This window comes from Anabas testudineus, chromosome 14 (assembly GCF_900324465.2).
Source record: "Anabas testudineus chromosome 14, fAnaTes1.2, whole genome shotgun sequence".
NCBI classification, from domain to species: Eukaryota; Metazoa; Chordata; class Actinopteri; order Anabantiformes; family Anabantidae; genus Anabas; species Anabas testudineus.
The window spans coordinates 5072505-5086279 of NC_046623.1; the positions used below are offsets into that span (position 1 = coordinate 5072505).

A 13775-nucleotide genomic window follows, 5' to 3' on the forward strand; every position below is an offset into this window, starting at 1 on the left:
TGTTTTGAGAACTGCGACACACTTGGAGAAAAAGTACTTCATCTACAATCTGCAGCCAGCTCCTGTCACGGACTGATCAGCTGTGTGAAGTTGCAGTCAGGCACTCAGAGACAAATCCTGGTTGACAGTGATGAGTCAGACAGTGAACCGGACTTTCACATGACTCTACATCGTATGAGTGTCACGGCAGCTTCCATTAGCTCACATTTAAACAGAAGCCTCAGCAGAGTCACCTCCATGATTTGTCAACCCCCCAGCAGCAGGATGATCAACCACTCCGTGGGCTGCATCAGAGAGTTTATATGGAAGTTTGTCAGTACAAACTAGGAAGACCTAGTAGCAGTTGGGCTATAGTAATTTATTTGTTTACAGCATTTTTAAGCCACTGACATGGGAACAAATTTGCAGCATCTAATCTTGTAACCACAGGCACGTAATGGGGAATTAATAGAAAAGAAATGTGAACCCTAGTCTCGGTGAAACCTTTAAACCTAATTTACTTCCTTCCTGAGTTCCAGCTGGCTTTTCCAAATTTAGTGCAGAGTTATCTTCTATTATTTTTTGTGGGGCTATCACAAAAAACTAAAAACAAACATCATCTGTTTTATCATGTTGCTCAAAACACGAAGCAGTCATCAGTGGCATAAAGACAGTCACACAGACATGAAAGAAGGAGGAGGAGAGATCACACTGGTTTAACCCTCACGTCACAGATATTTGCAGTCATTTCGAGCATATTTGAAAAGATTAAAAGTGCAATGTATGTACAGTGCAAATAAAAGGTTAGAGGAGAGAACCTCCATCTCAGGAGTTCAGGAGATTATTTCTCCAAATCCAGCCCGTTTTTTTTTTCCCCTCTTTGTCTAAGTAGTTGTGTGTGTGAGGAATTCACGTGAAAAACGGTTTCATATCCACAGTCTGGATGTGATTAACAGTTTAAAAGCAGGAAAGCATAAAACACTAAGTGTGTGGGTAATGATGGAGAGGTGTTTTTATGAACAACAGCTCCTGACGTCCATGACCTGACCGTGTTTGTCTGTCAAATCAGACAAACACGTCAGGACACACACTTCTCTGCACCTAATACTAATGAATGCTATCTCACTTTGTGAGGCTTTACTGAATAATAAATAAAGGAGCTTATTTCTCTTGTTTATTTAGTCATGATAATGCCATGGTCTTTGAATCATTTGAGACCTGGTTCCGGGGCTTTAAAGAAAGAAAGAATAAAAAGGCTTATTTGCTTTCTTGCCAGGAGCTGCAGTAGATGAGAACGACTGTCATCCCTGAGCGACTTCACAGTGATGACTCCGTCCACTGCAGCAGCCGTCCAAAACATTACTTACCATAAAAGCACAACTCGTCATTTTGCATGCTAGCACCATGACTTTGAGAACAGTGGGAGCGGTTTCTCAATCAGCTGAGTTGGTCCAGACTGAAATATTGCAACAAAGTTTGGATTGATTGCCATGAAATTTGGTACGGACATTGATGTCCCACTCCACATGGATTGTAATCACTGTGATGACCTTTTACCCTTTCATCTAACTCCATTATCAGGTCAACACAATTTGTCCAAACCTTTGGACAACTTTACTGTTTGTTTAGTGCTAATTAGATAAATGTCCGTTCACCAAACACATGAAACTAAGATAGACAGTGAACATGCTACCTGCTAAACCTCAGGTAGCAATGATATCAGCAGTGTAAGCAATGTGACAGTGATCATGTTAGCATGCTGACATTAGCACTTAGTACCTCAAAGCACAGATGTAGTATAAGTGCAGCCTAACACAGCAGCTAGTCTGACTAGAGACCCTTGTTAAAAATGATATGTTATTATTGATAAGCTAAGTTAACCATCAGCAGGCTGAACGTGCAGATATGACAGCAGTTTCTACACATATTTCTTATTAATGCAAGTGTATTTTCCAAAGAATCTAACTATTCCCTTAAGATATGAACAGTTCATTCTAGATTTCTTACCATTAGCTTCATGCACGGATCCACTGGAAATACAATTTTAAAGTGACTTTGTTTACAACATAGCAAAACAGAGAGAGATTTTCTCCCAAAGTGCTTATAAAGTTTAAATACCTCAGTAGAGCAGCTGGAGTTTTTTTTTTAACGCAGCCATTTCAGAGGAGAACTAATGTTTTGACAAACCTACTAAAATATTAGGTTAGTCTTTCTCTTGAAACACAGTGTCATAGATTTTCAGTGCTAAAACACAGGTATGACAGAGGTTAGGCCGTTAACAGTGAAAATGTGTGTCTTTGTGTGTGTGAGGTCTCTGGCAGCTCAACTCACCAGAGAGGGTTTGATGCCAATGCTCTCGGCAGCCTGAAAAGCCAGGGTTAGATTCCGGACCTGAAAAAAACCCCAAACCATTTGTTGAGACACTGTGAAACTCCCTGCATCGCGTCATACTAAAACACCACACAAGAAGGTCCAAACAGCACTAAAAAGCCTAAAGAATATAGTCATGAACTCAAACTAATCTAAAACGCCTGTGAGCCTTTTCTTGTTTGTGTGCATATATACAGTAGGTGTATCATCATATCCATTACGTATATTTAATTTGTACTGGACAAAATCTTTCTGTCAAATAAACCTGCTGGATCTTTTAGCACAACAAGCATCTCGCAGGAAGGAAATCCTCAAATGTTTGACTTAAAAACTTTGGAGTTTTGTGCAATCACTTCTCTACAGAGAGGAAATGATAAATCATAAGTTCATTGCAATGCTAAAAAAACAAAAACTACACACTGAAGTCAGCAACACAAAGTCTTTTCTCCGTGTCACTCTTCAAATGTCATATTAACTGCATCTAGACATTAGTACAGCTGCAATAATGAATGAATACATGAGGAAGTCTTAATGATTAGCTCTGCCATAGCTGCCATGTGAGAGAATGAATCTCCCCTTTCACCTAAAATATAACTGTACCTATAAGGTTGCTTTCTGAAAAACATCTATGATAAAGGGCGATGAAGGGCAGTAATGGGATTATTGGAAGGACAGATTATACTGGGAAGAGGTTGGGTGTTTGGGCCTCGGGGAAAGTCACTCGGCAAGAGTTATTAAAGCCAGCACGCGTCTATTGAATTATTCAGCAAGACGGGCAGTGCAATGTCTCTGTCATCAGTTTAATGTTACGCATTCACACTGACACGATTGTGTGCACACGCCTACATGACTAATTTGTCACGTAGGATGTGTCAGGCCTTGTTGGGAGGTGTTTGTCTATTGTTTTAATGTTGTAGCGGGACGAGAGACATGTAGTCCCCAGAGAGGAACCATATTGTTTGCAAAGTTACTTTATATACCACCTGCGTGCCCACATTACAGAGCTGTCAGCGCTGAGCTACAGCCGCTGCCCTGAGCTCACGATCACTTGCAGTATACTACACAAATGCTAATTCCCGCTGTTTGTGCGGGCAATATGGCCTATAACCTGTAAAGTATATACAACTTCACAGAGGAAATGTCTAATGTGCTGCAGGTTAATGGTAGAAAAAATGACTCTCAACAAAATGGCATGAAAGCATTACAGGGTTTTTTATTTTCCTCCTGGCAACCATGCATCCTTCAGGCCTACCCTGTATAAGCAGATCATATTCACAGTTTACAGGTTCATATTTCCCACAAACAACATTGTGGATTTATGTGTGGTATTTTGTGGAGACACAGATCTACAAGTCTAAGGCACTGAGAGAAAACAAGAGGCTGAACAAGCAGTTTGTTTGTGTCACTCCTTTATCAGAGACCACCCTCATACTATACTTTTGACTTTGAAAAAGAAGGTAGCAAAGTAAGGACTGCAAAGCTGCTGTGGACAACTCTAAAGAAATTCAACTGTATTCTCTGAATTCGTGCTCAAGGTCAATCAAGTGAGTCATGAAGTCAGTTTTTGTATTAACTCAACTGTGTATGCTAGACAGGATTTTCTCAGTGTTGCTGTAACCTTTGTGGGGTGCTTTGTGTGTCATCTACACAATGTATTATAAAATAAATGTGTTGGTACAAACACAAAAACACAGAATTGTTCACACTTGGGTGTATGTATGGGCTTGTGTGGGTCATGACTCAGGGATGATTGAAGCAAGACCCAGCATCTGTATAAGAGGGACAAAGATACCTCACGGATCGTCTCCAGTACGTCCGTCTGCAGAACTGTGTCTGACACTGTGGTCTGTAGCACAAGTGCTCCACAGGGGACAGTTCTGTCTCTATTCACCATGTCACCCCGGACTTCAGGTACGACTCAGAGGGTCATCTTCAGAAGTTCTCGGACGAGTCTGCAGTTGTAGGATGTATTTAAGGGTGGAGACATCACAAAGTACCGGGGAGTGGTGGAAAGTTTTGGGGACTAGTGTGGGCTCGACCATCTTCAACTCAACATCAACAAAACAAAGGAGCTGGTGATGGACTACAGGAAATCTGGGAGTCCTGTCACCTGTCTCTCTATAGAGGGGGAGGAGGTGGAGGTAATATGCGAGTACAAATACCTGTGAGTGAACTTAGACAACAAACTGGACTGATCAAAGAACCTCATCAGCACTGTACAAAAAGGCTCAGAGCCAGATGTACTTTCTGAGGAGGCTCAGGTCCTTCAACATCTCCAGCACCATGCTGTAGACGTTCTATGAGGTGTGGTGGCCAGTGTCATCTTCTATGCATTGATCTGTTCGGGCTGCAACATGAAGGGTGCAGACACTAACAGGCTGAACAAACTGATCAGGAGGGCTGGCTCTGTTCTGGGGTAGAGCTGGACGCTCCACATGTTGTAGTTGAGAGGAGGATGCTGTCCAAACTCCTCTCAAACCTGGGCAATCCCTCTCACCCACTACACAGTGTGCTGGCTGGACAGAGGAGCACGTTCAGCCAGAGACTGATCAACATCAAGTGCTTCACAGAACCTCACAGGAGGTCCTTTCAAACTGTACAACCCCAAAATTGGTGTGGTTCTTTCCCGGTTGTGGTTATTTTCTGAATTGAGAGCAACTGTAATCAGGAAAAACAATTCCCCTTTGGGATTAATAAAGTTTTTTTTAATCTTGAATCTTGAAAAGATGGTGGGGAAAGGATAAATTTAAGATTCTGAGGAGACAGCCAGTATGCTTGAAATGTGTAGTATGTGTGTATTCTAGTATAGCAATCATTTTGGGTGCATGAGCACTCTTCCTGTAGTCTTCTACCTTATCTTGACTGATGAGTTCCTGGTAAGGGATGTGGGCGGGAAGATACGTGTGTAAGAGGGCACAGAAAGCCAGGCCGTCACTCCAACTGCTGCTGAAGTTTGTCACATCAATATTCTGTAGACAGAGGAGGCAAAGAGAGAGAGAGAAAAACATAATAGTCAATATCACCCAATAATAATGAGTAGAAAGTGGCCATAGTAAGGGGTGGGAGAGGTAATGGCCTCTTGACAACATGAACAGGCCATGAAAAAAGCTATTAAGACATAGAACCACAGGAAACAACATGAAAATTAAAATGTAATGTTATTATATGCTGGTCTGGATTTCTGGACTAAAGTCCATTAATGCTGGGTCATGTTTCCTTTCGAGGATGATAGCAGGGTCTTCTGTCTAGATCCCCCTTTAAGCCTCCAATGCACTCTGTGATCTCTCCTCTGGGTAACGAACGTGCATAGCAGCACGTCCAGTTTTTGTGTGTGTGTGAGTCACAGAGCATCCTCACCTCATGCGCTGTATGCAGGGTATTGAAGGTTTCATAGGAGCACAGACCTTGGAGGAAAGACTTCCTCCAGGCCATTGTTTGGCGTTGCGAGCTCCCTGTTGGATAGATAAGTTATTTCCGGTATCTTCCTCTTTTATCCCTCTCGTGTTTAGGGAATAGGGCTCAAAGCCAGGGGGACTATCCCGAGGTATGTGTTTATGTGAGTCTTCATGTGCCTTCTACACATCTACCTATTCACCCTGCCTCAACACAGAGATGGAGTATGCGGATAATAGTGGACATTTTCGAATGAAAAAAGACAGTCAAGGAGAAAAGTTCCACAGCGGGTCGACCATGGCATAAATGTTGTATTGTATTGTATTGTAAGTTCAGAAACTATCCAGTATTGTCTGTGCAAAAGTTTAGTGCAGCCTGTATTTTTGGTGAGATATGTGGACAAAAGACAAATGTGTGTCTGTACACACAGCATTAGCTCCAGTGAGATGCAAAAGATTGGACATGCAGCCATTTGTTTGTTTACTGTTGCTCTAAGCCAGTGGTCTTCAATCCGGCCCTGAGGAGCAAAGCCGTGCTGATTTTCATTCTTTAAATTCAATCAGTGACTGATCCATACGTGTGACACTAGGTGAATGTAATTAACTACCAGCTAGGCTAGAAAAACAGCAGAACTCTGGGTCCTAAGGATAAGAATTAAAAATCCCAGCCATAAGTCACTGCAGTAATGAATGCCCCCTGAGCTTTTGTAAACGTGCTGACAAATTTGTTATTTCTAATTTCATTCATGCATCTGCTTAGGTGTTATGGACACCAATTACCTAAGATTAAAGATGAAGTTTTAAGCTGAATGGCTGAGGAACTGTGGGAGTGATGAACAGCAAAGAGTAGCATGTTGGAGCCGACACTGTCACACTGATGTAACCTGGCAGTTGTTATGGTCAGTGCTGGACACTGGTATGAAGAAAATGTGCCTTTAGTTAAATATGATCCCACACTTATTTTTATCTACTTTTTAGCTTTGTGACTGTGACTCTGTGGGTCAATTGGTCAAATAAGTCTCCCATTTTAGTTCTGACTGAAATATGTCAACAATCAATCTTAATGACTAAGTCACACATCTAGCTACTGCAATTAAAGATCAAAAAAAACATTTTAGACATGAGTCGATTAGAAAATGTGTTCACAATAAAGGTGTCACAAAGAAATTAATCTTAGCTATTTTGTTCTGCAGTTATAAGAATATAAACACTTTACACTAATCCATTTAGTTGTCCCTGGACCTGGGGCACTGCAGAAGTGAACTGTCAAACGAACTTCAGTATTAGTATTTGGTATTTAGAGTATTTGAGTAGTGCCATTAGTTTTTAACTAGTACACTGCTCAAAAAAATTCAGATGATCAGAGTTTAGCATAAAATTAGTTAAACGTCTTGGATATTAATCTGGTCAGTTAAGTAGCAGAGAGGGTTGTTAAGCTGCTTTGGTGTAAATGAAATTAACAACAGGTGAACTAGAGGGGCAACAATGAGACGACCCCCAAAACAGTAATGTTTTTACAGGTGGAGGCCACTAACATTTTTTTCTTTCCTCATCGTTTCCGACATTGTTTGCACTAGTTTTGCATTTAGCTAGGGTGACACTACTGGTAGCATGAGGTGATAACTGGACCCTACCGAGGTTCAGGGAGGCAGTCCAGCTCCTCCAGGATGTTACATCAGTATGTGCCATTGTCTCCCAGCATAGTCTCAAGAGCACAGTGAAGATCCCAGCAGGCAGGCAGTTATTCTAGGAGAATTGGACAGGACCGTAGAAGGTCCTTAACCCATCAACAGGACCAGTATCTGCTCCTTTGTGCAAGGAGGAGCAAGATGAGCACTGTCAGAGCTCTACAAAATGTGACAACAATGCCCGGCCTCAATTGTTCCTTGTTTTTGTTTTTGAGCAGTGTATTTTGAGTTACATCCACATTCCCCACAGGATGAAGACAATCATGCTTTTTGTCTAGTATCAGCATCACAGCAGGTGATGCTAATAGACTTGCTGTTGTCCAATACTCTCTGCTAATTAGCATATGTTTGCATACTAATATATAAATAAGATGGTAAACATCACCCCTAAACACTAGCATATTAGCATCTAACATTATTTAGTATTAGAGAGCTGCTACAATGTCAATGTTATTAATCTTGTGAAATGTGAAGCACGCTGGTGAGCGTCACATTCCTAAATGTGATTTGTCAAAATACTAATAAAAGATAACATCAAAAAGTGTAAATAATCATTGTTGTCCAACTTGAGTCACCAGGAAAAGCTCGAGAGCTTTTGTAGTTACAATGGGATCAGAAGGAACAGCTGCCTCATATGAATGAAGCCAAACAGGAAGCATATTCTTGGACTTGAGGTTTGTTCATGACCACTTCTATTTGTCAACAACAACCAATCTACGATTGAGGAAGAATAACCTAATATGTCACATTAACGCATGAGCACTAGAAATTAATCAGTCACTACAAGAATGCATCGCAACACTCCCTATCATTATCTACTGCAACAACCACAACAGAGGCTGAAAGTATGAGTGTGTCTGTCTAATGTGTGGAGGGCACCTGTACAGTCATGTCAGCCCACATTCCTCTCATAACTGCCCTTTTCTCTCACTTAGTTAGCTTAGTAGCACAAGTAGATCCCACTGTGTTTGTGTGATGTATGTGCAGACTGACACACGCACATGGATATGGGGCTAATCTGACCCCACAGACTCTGAGACCAAATGACAAATAAGCTGATAAGAGAGACTGCAAAGGGCAGTTTGTTTAAGTGTGTCAGACAGTGTGTCAGGGTGTTGGAGAGATCTAAGGGGGAACACGTGCTCTAATACAAACCAGGGCCCGTGTGGGTACGTTCGAGTTCAGGGTGGGAATGAGGGGGGCTCGAGGGTGGAATGAGAGGGAGAGGCATGAATGCTAAAACAGCAGCGGACAACAACAGCACTCTGGGAGCTGGCTCGAAAAAGCAAACACAGCATCAAGCGACAGGAAGTGTCTCGCTCGGCACAAAAGGCAGAGCCGTAGCTTTTTAGTGCTCAGAGAAAGGGAGCATGAGAGAGAAGCAGTGGCTTATACAGGGAAAAGACTAACCAGAGGTAACAAAAAAGAAAGAAAGGAGGAAAGAAAGAAAAATGAATGAGTGTGTTGGATAAAATGTTCATGTCAAATATACCCACACACTGCTACAGTACTGACAATATACAGCTGATTTAAAAGATTCTGCCAATCTCATTAAAAGCAGGCCCAAACTACAGCCTGCAACTTAATTTTTTATAATATTAAAAATATTCAATTAAAACATATCTCAATCATATCTCATACAGCCTGGCAGCAGCGCACAGAGATATTCCCCCATACAGTCAGGTTACTACTCCTCTAGCAACAAGGATGTTGGTGAAGCATTGTTGGGGCAGAGAAGTTGATTTTGAATCTCAGGGTAGCTCCAGCTTGAGCTCCAGAACTTGCATATTGCCGCTTTAATGTCACAAAAGAGTTGTATGATTTCTTTTTGAGTCAGAAAAAAGTGAAAAATGGCTGCTGTGAATTCCCAAAACTCAAGGTCATGTCTTTGTGTAACCTTGGTCCCAGAAAAAAGCAGCAAACTGTTGCACTGGAGAATTTGTGGCTTTACTTTACTGTTTACTTTGCTTTACTTGGAGAAAAATACTTGATTAACTGATTATTTTTCTACCCAGCTGCAAAACACATTAAAGGTCTATGTCACATCCAGGCTGGACAACAAATCCTCTGTCATGTAAACCGTTTGTAAATGGAATTCAAAGATAAATTGGGCATTAGCCAGACACTAAAGATAGCACAGACAGCAGTTTAACAGTGTGTGCATCAATGGGAGGTCTGCTTGAGATCTCTGCTGCCACATGTAAAGGCTACTGGACTGGTGTCAGGTCCAGCAGCTGCTGCCATGCTTTAACTTGACACCCAGATGTCAACATGCCGTTACTGCATTATTGAGCTCTTACTCACAGATCAAGAATGTAAAAACCACAAAGCACAAAGCAATATGCAGTGAACAGTGAGGAATGCATGCACGTACGTACGCGCACACAGTTTGTTAAAAAATCCATTAGTCTAAAGGGTGAAAGTAGGAAGCATCAAGCCTGAGAAAGTCGTCTGACTGATGAGCTTGTCTCAATATATTTCCTGGCCTTGAATCTGGCCACAAAGGAATGACTAAGGCAACAAGAAGATAAACAGCAGAGAATAGTGTGAGAAAGAAATAGAAATAAAAATGAAGGAAAGAGCATAAACAAGGACAGAGGAAGACAGAGGAAAAGAAAACAAAACTGACAAAACAAAGTTAGAAATGGAGGGACAAAGAACAACAGGGGAGAGAAGGGGACACTCTAATGTATGTGGCTATGAATTGTCCTTGTGAGCTGTGACAGGCTGAAATCCCAGGCAGGCAGGACCACGGAGATGAAGACAGGGCAACAGCGAAGGTCACACAGCTTGTAGAGCTGGGAAGTGCTGCTCTTCCTAGATCAAGCCTGTCTCTTCATATGATTTATTGGAGCCATTACGCACACAAGACAGGATACAGAGTGGGTGGGGGGCGAAAAGGGTCAAAGAGGGTACAAGCACACGCAGGTTAACTGTGTTAATGCATTACAACAGATCTACCTGTGATTCAAAATGTTCACCTATCGTAGCGATAACCTGCATGAATATTAATTCATTATATAAAAGAGACATGCTAAGGCAGCCTTACACATCCTTTTATTGTACTGGATATCAACCTTCTTAGATTCGAAGAAAGATCCTAAATAAGCACATTTCTAAAAATGTCACGACGTTCCTTTAATAGAGCAGCACAGCATTTCCTCCCATTGTTAATATTGAGACTATTTAGCTGTGCATCTCAGTCAGGCCAAGTGAATTTATTATCCACTTAGCACAATCACTTCCCTGATTTTAAGGGTTGCTCAATATATTTTTTATGCACATAAGCCAAGATCAAGGTCATTTAGAAATTATCTTAACTGATTTAAGGATTAGAAATAATAAACTGCATTTATTAAGACATTCCAGTCAAGTCATTTTTCAGACAACCCACTCTTATCATCATTTGGATTCTGTTATTTTTCAGTAATGATCTCACTCACCGCACTATTACCGTCAATGCCACGTTATTAGATTTTACAGTAATGGCTGCTCTTTGAACTCTTACGCTATCGCCCTCCTCGATATCTGACCTCTATTTCACAATCACCTGGGGTCCATTCCTGTTTCTTCAATGCCTCGGACAGTGTGTATGTGTGCATGCGTGTGAGTTTCCCAGACAAAGCCGGATGAACTGTGCTCTGTCAGTCCCAGCTGAGGCTAATGTTCAGAGGCTTTGGTCATTGTTCACATCTTGAACAAACACTGCATTTATTTTTGTTTGGCTTCTATGGTTAATTGAGAAAAAAAAAAAAACGTTTCAAAAGTGTCCGGAGCAGTCCTAAATTAAGACATCAAAGAGCCTGATAAATATACAACAGGGGGCTAGAGTGTTTTCCAACACAAAACAGAGATTCAAGAAAGCCTTTGCTTATTGAGCATGACCAAAAACAGATCCTTGTGTAAAACTGGAAGCACAAGTAGACATTTTGCCTCTGAAAAGAAGATTACTGATTCATGAAAAACAGCAGAAGTGTGAAATCTCGAATATGAACGCTGAAAATGCTCCAGTTTGTTTTATGATCGCAATTCCTCATAGTCTGGTGTCTGTCCAACCACAACATCCACTCAAGCAGTAAAAACACTGGGATGGAGAGCAGGAAAAAGTTGCACGCACATCGTAAACACAAAACGGCCAGTCTCAGAACGTGTGTGGCCTATACAGACACATGCTCCTTAGTGTCCAATCTCACAAACTGTCTTGAAAACCAGAAACAGAAGATGCACAAAAGCAGTTTTGTGTTTCAAATCTGTGTCCAGTCCAGCACTGACGTGTACAGGCTCCCATGTGAATACTAATTTCCTGTGAGAGGCTCCTTCAGTCTCTCCCACAGGGCAAAGTGAGCAAGCTTAAGGTCTTCACTGATCGATCTGCGCTTCCTATAATCTGACATTTGAGGTGTGACGAAACCTGTCTGGGCTTGCATCTCATCCTCCACTGAGAGTTTAACACAGGTCAGGTATTGCTCCGAGGACTCCGAGGTAGTACTGGGACATGGAGGGGAGATGGTGGGTAAAACATGGCAAACACAAGACATACACACACGCTTTGCAGCTCATCTTGAGGTGAAATGAAACTTCAGCTAATTATCTCCTTCTGCTGATCACCGGCACTTATCTCACTCTCGTTTTTCTATATATCACAATAAAACAGACTATGATATTAGTCTTTGAGTCAAGTCATAACCACAAATATTTGCTGTGTCCTCACACCTACTGTATTTAAACAAAAACATCAAATAATCTCCCGACATGTTTACAATAGCTCCCGTTTTCTGTTTCACGTTAATTAGCCTGTTGTTTGATCAAAAGGTTTGCCAACAATAGGAATGTAATAACAACTGGCAAGGTGCTGACCCTCCCATCGGCTTTGTTCTCGTCCTGCACAGTGGCTTTTCTGCGCAGACAGATGAGCGTGATATAAGAGCTTGTGTCCTGATCCCGCTGTTTAGAAACGAGAGAAAATAAAAAGTTAACAGCGATGGTCAAAGCTCCAGCCTCACAATAACCATTAACTATGTAGACTGAAGAGACTAAACCTAAATTACAACTGGATGAGTGTATACTTAATAGCCCATTCATGTTGGGTTATTAGCTCTTGACCTTAATCCACAGAGATGCGCCACAAAGCATATCTGTATGTACAATATTAACAAATCTTCTCCTCACTAACCTTTATCAGAGCAGAACACAAGCATGACAGGGGGAAGGACAGAAAAGTGAGCAACCTAGATGTGGTTGTATTTCAGACAATCGTCATAGTCCCTGTGCCTTGCTGTCCTGGAGCTACAAACAATCAAGCAGCCTGACCTTTCAGCAGACATATGAAGTGTCCTCTGACAGTACCCTGTTCCTTCAGTTTGTCATGAAACTCAAGAGGGGCCTGTGGTGTTGGGAACTTAGCTCAAATAAAATAAATGAAGCACGACCTCTGTATGTCACATACACAAACATACAGTGTATGTACTGTACGTGCACACTTGAAAACAGAAATCCCTGTGGGAGGTACTGGAATTCAGCAGACGGAGAAAACTCAAGAGACAAATAATTGCATCTAATAAATCTCTGTGAAACACCAAAAATACTAAATACTGGTTCAAACTAGCACATGTGGCATGTCTCAATGTGAATTGTTAACTCGTCTGCTTCTTATTTGTGCTTGATTCTGTACACCTCATTATTTTTGCATTATATACAGTGTTTTATGTAATATTAAGAAGTTCCTTTATAACTTGGTTGATGAACAGAAATGTTAAAAAAATATTTTTTATTTCTTTATTCAATTGCAGGTCAGGCACATAGTGCATAAGAAGAAAATGTACAAATATGAAAGATTGCAGCTCGAATCAACAACAGCTGCTCCATGAAGGGGCTGATTATACCACAGACTAAAACACTCCCAGTAACCAAATCTCCTTACTGCATTCCTGATACTTGCAAATAATCACACTGTGTTGCTAAGCCCTTTGTGAGAGGGGATCATACTCTAGGTTCCATTAAGTCCAAACCGATGGGAACAGGGTTCTATTAAAGGTTTTGTTTTGCTGGACCCAACTGATAAAGTCAATTTAAATGTGTGCACTAGTGGAATTTAACTAAGTACATTCATTCGAATACTCTACTTTATTGAGCTATTTATACTTTACACTCCTCTACACTGACTGTCAATCTTACTCTATTGACATAGAGTAAGATTTTACATACAAAACATGGCACAAACAAATAAATTAAACTAAACTCAACAAGATGGAAAGAAGTCCTCATTGGTGCCACTCCCACACAATACTTGAATGTTAAAGTAGTAATATTAATGTCAGCTTGCCAACTGATGTTTTTTTAGCAAGCA

At 41.2% G+C, this 13775-nt stretch overlaps 1 protein-coding gene across 3 annotated transcripts in view; it reads right to left on the reverse strand.

Annotated features, from left to right (window-relative positions):
- The window catches only part of specc1 (sperm antigen with calponin homology and coiled-coil domains 1), a 61061-nt gene that overhangs the window by 3831 nt on the left and 43455 nt on the right, over positions 1 to 13775 (reverse strand). For all 3 annotated transcript variants that reach the window (XM_026370996.1, XM_026370995.1, XM_026370998.1), the window contains 2 exons: positions 5202 to 5318; positions 2311 to 2370 (listed from right to left, as the gene is read on the reverse strand). In XM_026370996.1, the coding sequence (XP_026226781.1) occupies positions 2311 to 2370; positions 5202 to 5318 (177 nt within the window). The remainder of the gene's footprint in view (positions 1 to 2310; positions 2371 to 5201; positions 5319 to 13775) is intronic.